General features: G+C 52.6%; 1 protein-coding gene across 3 annotated transcripts in view; it reads left to right on the plus strand.

The window, feature by feature from the left end:
- Positions 1-4,120, plus strand: part of ERG (ETS transcription factor ERG) — a 214,914-nt gene extending 210,794 nt beyond the window's left edge. For all 3 annotated transcript variants that reach the window (XM_036218930.1, XM_036218931.1, XM_016127471.2), the window contains one exon: positions 2,164-4,120. In XM_036218930.1, coding sequence (XP_036074823.1) covers positions 2,164-2,684 — 521 coding nt within the window. In that variant the 3' untranslated portion in view covers positions 2,685-4,120. The remainder of the gene's footprint in view (positions 1-2,163) is intronic.
- Positions 4,121-6,847: the final 2,727 nt, after the last annotated feature.

Consider the following 6,847-nt stretch of genomic DNA (forward strand, 5'->3'; position numbering starts at 1 on the left):
GAGCTTTGAGTTTCCAGCCATGGATTTCGGTCCCTGACTTCTTAGTTCTTCAGAAGCAGGAGAGAGACGAGGCCACCGTTGTCCACATTTTCTCTGCTACACACGTTTATAAAGGAAATGGCCAAGGGACAAATTCTTGAGACGATGCCAGGGTTTGAGTATTATTTTGGCTGTTTAGGAAGGTCTATGTATTTATACAAAATCTGTGAAATTGCTCTCTCTATGGGAGGAAAGCGACAATGAATATTTTCAAACAATTCTACGTGTTTATATTGAAGCATATGTCTGACTGATAAATCAAAAATCCATGTTTTTCTCTATTCCCAGGTCATATGTGGAATTTTTTTTCAAGTATTTATTCTTCGGTTACAATATATATACTAAAACCATATGGCTTTCTCATACCATTCCTTGTATTTTTTTAAAATGCATATTAATGAAACATTGGGGGGGAAACAAATATTGATTGAGAACAGTTTGAATATGTAGTTCCGAAAAGCGAAGGCTTCCATCGTGATGAACTACAAGCTGTTAATACATTTCAAATGTGTTGCTAGACAGAAAATGGTAATTTTCCAGAGCATATTCGGCAAAGGCTGACCTTTCTCACGGTGCTGTTGTATGGATGAATTCACAAACACACTCATTTCCATGTAGCCAACGTGGAAACGAGGATTCAGGAGTTAGACAGTTTATCATTTATATACTAGGGAGCTAGCGGTGAGGATTTAGTGAAAAACACATTGATCATTGATTTTTCCATTACCTCAGTCCCCTGAACAGCTGCAGCTAAGGTTACTTTAATCATTTTATCACATCTGTTGATTCTAACTGATAGTATAATAAAAGGCCATCTCTTTGGTAATGAGCCCGAGGCCGTGCCGTGGCTGAAATCCAGGCGGCGAGACCCTCCTGTTGCCCGTTTTGAAAGCGCCCGAGGTCTGCTGGACACAGCTTAGCCTCTCCTGGGGCTCACCGTTCCCACTATTTACACGCTTCTCCCCTCGAGGGAGCCGCGTGTCACTTTCGAGTGCTGTAGCAGAGTGGCCGGAACGATGCGCCTGGATTTGGCTCTGAATTTAATAAAACGTAAAAGCCACGTCTTCGTGCCTCTGATGGGATCAGGGAAATTCTGACGGTGCACACCCAGCTCAACGAGCTCCCCTGGATGGAGCCGGGCTGTTTTCCGCCCCCCACGGGGCCTCGCAGCCGCTCATTGTTACACGTTTTCTTCTGGAAACTTCCGAACGCAGTTGGCATTGTGACTCAGGGGCAAGACAGGGATTTCCCTAACGATGCGTTTGCCCAGATACTGGAAATGGGAGATCTGGTTTGAAAGAGAGCCAACTTTTTTTCTGGACTTCCTCATTCGGAGGGGGTTGATTCTGTTCTAGGAAAAGTTTTGACAGGATCGCCGTCTGAGTGCCAGAGAAATGTTATGTTAGAAATAACGGTGTTTACTTCCATTCCCTATTTTTTTCCATTAACTTTTTAGAAGTTCACTTCCTAAATCTGACTTTTATTATTTCGCTTGACCTAGCCAACATAAATGGTATTAAGTCATTGTTGCCATCAAAATAATGGCACACTTTGCCTCGCAAAATAGGAAAAATAAGCCCTTCCATCCCCCCAAAATACAAAGGCAACCTGGCCGTTCTTCTGAGGAAGTCAGAAATGAACGGAAGCAAAGGCCCCCCGACCCCATATGAATTCTTTGCATTTTGTAAAGGGCTTGAGTCTGTGCATCAGCCTAGGAGGTACCAAGGATCATCGTCTTAGATCAGGTCCCTAAGACACAGAGTTTGGGACAACGGTGCTTGTGCGAGTGGGCAGCTAAGGGTATGCTCTCGGGAGGGAGGGCAGGAGGAAGCAGGACAGCCTGACCCCGAGGGCACAGCATCATGGAGCTGGTACCTGCTTGAAGCAAGGGGGCCAGTCACTGGTACCCTCTGTCAGTCCATCTGGCCGCGGGCCGCTTGGGGTGCGTGAGGCAGCTCCTGTCCAGCCAAGGGCGGGTCCCTGGAGAACCGGGGGGACGCTGAGGGACAAGAGCAGCCGAGAGGCAGCTGGGGGGCAGGCGCTCAGGCTGGCAAAGGGCACCCAGCTCTGTCGCCGAGGGAAGAGCGTGTTCTCACGGGCGCCTGTGTCTTTCCTCCTCCGTAGGGAGCGGGCAGATCCAGCTGTGGCAGTTTCTCCTGGAGCTCCTGTCCGACAGCTCGAACTCCAACTGCATCACCTGGGAAGGCACCAACGGGGAATTCAAGATGACGGACCCCGACGAGGTGGCTCGGCGCTGGGGCGAACGGAAGAGCAAGCCCAACATGAACTACGATAAGCTCAGCCGCGCCCTCCGCTACTACTACGACAAGAACATCATGACCAAGGTCCACGGGAAGCGCTACGCCTACAAGTTCGACTTCCACGGCATCGCCCAGGCCCTCCAGCCGCACCCCCCAGAGTCATCCCTCTACAAGTACCCCTCGGACCTCCCGTACATGGGCTCCTACCACGCCCACCCGCAGAAGATGAACTTCGTGGCGCCCCACCCGCCCGCCCTGCCCGTGACATCCTCCAGTTTTTTCGCCGCCCCCAACCCGTACTGGAATTCACCCACCGGAGGCATCTACCCTAACACTAGGCTTCCGGCCAGCCACATGCCTTCCCATCTGGGCACTTACTACTAAAGACCCGGGAGAGGCCTTTCCCAGCAGCGTACAATCACCGAGAAAGGGCCGCAAACTCTATTGGAGAACAGAAATCAAAAGTGCCTCGAGGGGAATGGAGGGGAAAAAAAAAAAAAAAAAAAAAAAAAACACGACCGGGGTTGGGGAAGGAAGCCGGGGAAGGGCTCCAAAGACGCTCAGCGGAGGGAATCACTAAACTATTACTACAGAAATAGAGAGGATGCTAAAAATGTAATGTGCATGGACATATAATCTGCGGACCCACCTTGTAAAAGACATTGTAAGTAGGAGTGTGACGTTATAAGGACAGAGTGCCAAAGAAAGTGGTCTTCAGAAGTGTGTACACTCTAGCACTAGAGTTTGGGATTAAACTAAAGCAATGCAGAAAACGCAGTCTTGACACCTAACATACCGTTTATAATGCCGTTTTAAGGAAAACTACCTGTATTGAAAAATAGAAACATATCAAAAAAAAAAAAAAGAAAGAAAAAAAGAAAAAGAAAGAAAGACAAGAGCGTGTGCGACAGGGATTGATACGGAGCTCGTCGGCCTTTGCCGTTCCGTGCGAAGCCCGAGCCATCCGTGTGATGGAGAACTGCCAGCTCTCTGAGACCACGCAGATGACCCAAAGTCCCCAACCCCTCACAGTGTCACAGGAACCAGGAGCCGAACGGTGGGACTGAGAACGTGCGCAGAGAGTGAGCGAGAGGCTGTCGGGCCAAGGGCCGGAGGAGGTGGACGAGGAGCGAGCAGAGGAGGAGAAGCGAGCGCCGGGCAGGAAGCTTCTCGAGCGGAGGAGGCCGGACTTCGGGCAGGACGGGGGCCGAGGGGGATGCGTCGCGGGGACCTGAGTGCGGTCGAACACGGTCAGCGTTAACGCCCGACCTGGCGTGACAGGGAAGGACACAGCGGAGTGCGGGGAGGGGACGTGGCAGAATTCAGACACAAAAAACATGCATCTCTTTTTTGTTTGTTTGTTTGTTTGTTTGTCAAAAGAAAAATTTTAACTGGAATTGTCCGATATTTAAAAGAAACGTTCAGGACTTTGTCATTTTGCGGGGGCTCTGTTCCCCACGGGGTCAGGTAAGAGACGGCCTTCTGGGCTGCCACGGCCCGACGTCACCTCGGGGTGTGGGTTCCGCGGGCTCCAGTGTTCCTTTTGAGTCGCGAACGCTGTGCGTTTGTCAGAATGAAGTATCCAAGTCCATGTGGTCCCCCCCTTTTTATGTAATAATTATATAACTTATGCATTTATACACTACGAGTTGATCTCGGCCAGCCAAAGATACACGACAAAAGAGACAATCAATGATACCATGTGGCCTTGAATTTTAACTCTGTATGCTTAATGTTTACAATATGAAGTTATTAGTTCTTAGAATGCAGAATGTATGTAATAAAATCAGCTTGGCCTAGCGCGGCAGATCAGATCTGCACAGGAGTCTGTGTTCGCACTTTCTTAGTGACTGAAGTTGCCTCATAGCAATCTGTGCCGAAGGCGGTGGGTTTTGTGCTATCATTTGTATTTTGTCCAGGAAGTTGTTCACTTGAGGGCCAAGGGTGCAGAAGGAGGTCTGGCACCCAAACTGCGCCGGCCCCTCGGGGTCCTCCCTGCTCGCTCTGCCTCGTGCCTTCCGCTTCTGGAAGTTGCACACTGCGGCCTTCAGACTTACGCCCGGCATGGGACGAGGCCTCTGAAGCTGTGGCGGTAGTTGAGACGTTGCAGGTCGGCACCCGGTCACAGGTCACCCTTCCACCCACACGCCCTGCCGCATGGTGAGCAAGCTGTTTGCTCTTGGTGCAGAGTGTATTGTTGTTGGTGCGTGAAGCAGCATGGACAGCTGTAGCTCCTCGCTTTAAAGACACGAGGGACCGAACCGCCCACCGGCCTGGTCTTTCAGAGGCTCTCGCAGGTGGGCTGTGGCCCTGACCTCCCGCAGCAGGAGAATGGGGGTGCGTGGTGTGGGCCTCGCCAGCCCCGAGCCTGACGAATTCCCAGCCACTTTATTTCTATGACCTAAAGTCAGTTTCCCCGACATTTTTTCCCTTCTGTGCATCACGAGTGCTGGCAGCCTCGGCAGAGGGGGATGGCCCTGCGCGAGGCGAGACGCAAAACCACGTGGGAAGGAGCAAACCCGGGCAGCGTCTCGGCCTGAGTCGGGTTCCGCATCGGCCCACCTCACAGCCATCCGGGGGCTCATTTTGCACTTCGTAATCCTTTTGCTGTGATGAAGCGAGGTCGCCAAACCTCGGTGCTAGGCGTATTTTGGCAGCGGTCTTCAAAGCCAGTAGGGTCTGCGTCCCAGAGTCTCAGACACTCCGCATTACTCGGATTAAAAGAAGCCCCACCACCAGCCCCTTCCCAGCAGCTCGGCAAAGGCCCGCGGAGGGCCTCCACCTCCTCAGGGGAAAAAAGTAAATTTAAAAAAAAGCATAAGAGCCGGCAGCTGGGGTGACCCACACTGTTCTGATGGAAACGCTCAGTCATTTTTATTTTGGAATGTGAAGTCAAGTCATGCCTACATTCTGCACAAAAATACACATGTACTCGCATAATCACTCGATTCCACTTTTTCAAGGTTGCGCCATGAGCAAAATAATAAAAACAAGATACGGTGACCGCATTCAAGTTGGACAGGTGTTTTCAGTTAGGTCCCCAGCACGCCGCGTCCCGGCTGCTCGCGGGCTTTGTGACCAGCACGATAACTTTGCAGAACATGGTAATGCCCGGTTGTTCCCAGTAACTCGTTCTCGAATCACGTCTTCAACGGGCGCTGTCTCTCTGCTCCTGTCGGCCCGTTCCGAGGCACGCTGCAGTCCCCGTTCCCAGTTCCACGGGGAACCCCTTTGGTCACCCGGGTCCTCCCGTCCCTCGGCTTGCCCGCCGTGCACTCACCGCCCCCGCACGGCCTGGGTGACTCGGGATTTCGGCCTGGGAATACCCTGAGCGGGGGACCCGGTGCCGTTCTGCCTGGACACGAGACCCACGGAAACCGCCGGCTGGTGTGCGTTTCACACTGGGGCGTCTGCGGTCACTCGTTATCCAGCAGTACATGACTAATACACACAGGGACCGGTCCACGGTGGTGGGGGCAGCAGCTCCGAGGGGCACAGCTCAGGACGACACGTCGACTGGTCTCCCTAACGGTCGATTTTCACGTGGCCACAGGGAAGGCTTTATGGGATGCGGATTTCAAGCCGGACTTCCCACACCTGGACACAGATCGTGGTTTTTCTCCTCCCTGAGATGGTTCTCAAACTTCAGCAGGCGTCGGGCTCACCTGCGAGGCTTGTCGGAGCCGGTGGCCGGGGCCACCCCCGCGTTTCTGCCTCTGGAGGCGTGGCAGGGTCTGAGAATTTGCATCCCTAACGGGGTCTCGGGTGAGGCTGACGCTGCTGGTCTGGGGATGACGCTTTGAAGACAACTGCTCCAGGATAGAGAGAGCCTAGTTATTTTTAATCTTTGATTTCTAGATCCAACATTCTTCTCGTTTGATGTGAAAACATTTTAACGAGATTTTTTAAAACTAAGGTTAAGAAACAGAACAACCTGACATACCACCGAGTAATCCAAAGTATTTTTCACCCCCCTCTAATTAGTCATCCCAGAACTTCTGCTTGGGTGGAGTGACAAGACTCTAATTAAGCCAGATTTTTGGAAAACTGCACTGTTCTCTTCCCACAGTTACAGGTCCATTTGTGGCCCGAGGGGGCGTCTGTGTCCCCCCTTTTTGCCATCACCTTCCCACTCCCAAGCGTCAGCCGTCCGTGCTGCACCTGCCGCCCGAGGCGTGCCCCTCCAGGCCTGGTGCCCAGGTGGCGGGCGCTGCAGCAGTGCGGACAGGTGCTGTGTGTACCTGCATCAGCCCTGACCCAGCGCCTCGCCACGAACACCCCAAGACGTGGCGAGGGCATCAGACGGGGGCCCAAAACGAAGTCTTAGCTGAGATTTGGGAGCGTGCAGGATTCCACCAAGTCCCCCGAAGGTGAGAAGAAGAGAAGACACAGCTCCTGCCAGCACGAGCCGCCAGAAAGGTAGCTGTCTGGCCTCAGCAGGGATGCTGAAGAACTTTGTCACAGTCGAGGAGCTCCGTGTGGAATACCCAGCCTTTGCCCGGCAGTTCCCGGGTGTGAGTGTGCGCAGGTGTGGGCCACGTGACTAC

Source organism: Rousettus aegyptiacus, unplaced genomic scaffold (genome assembly GCF_014176215.1).
Source record: "Rousettus aegyptiacus isolate mRouAeg1 unplaced genomic scaffold, mRouAeg1.p scaffold_m13_p_4, whole genome shotgun sequence".
Taxonomy (NCBI): domain Eukaryota; kingdom Metazoa; phylum Chordata; class Mammalia; order Chiroptera; family Pteropodidae; genus Rousettus; species Rousettus aegyptiacus.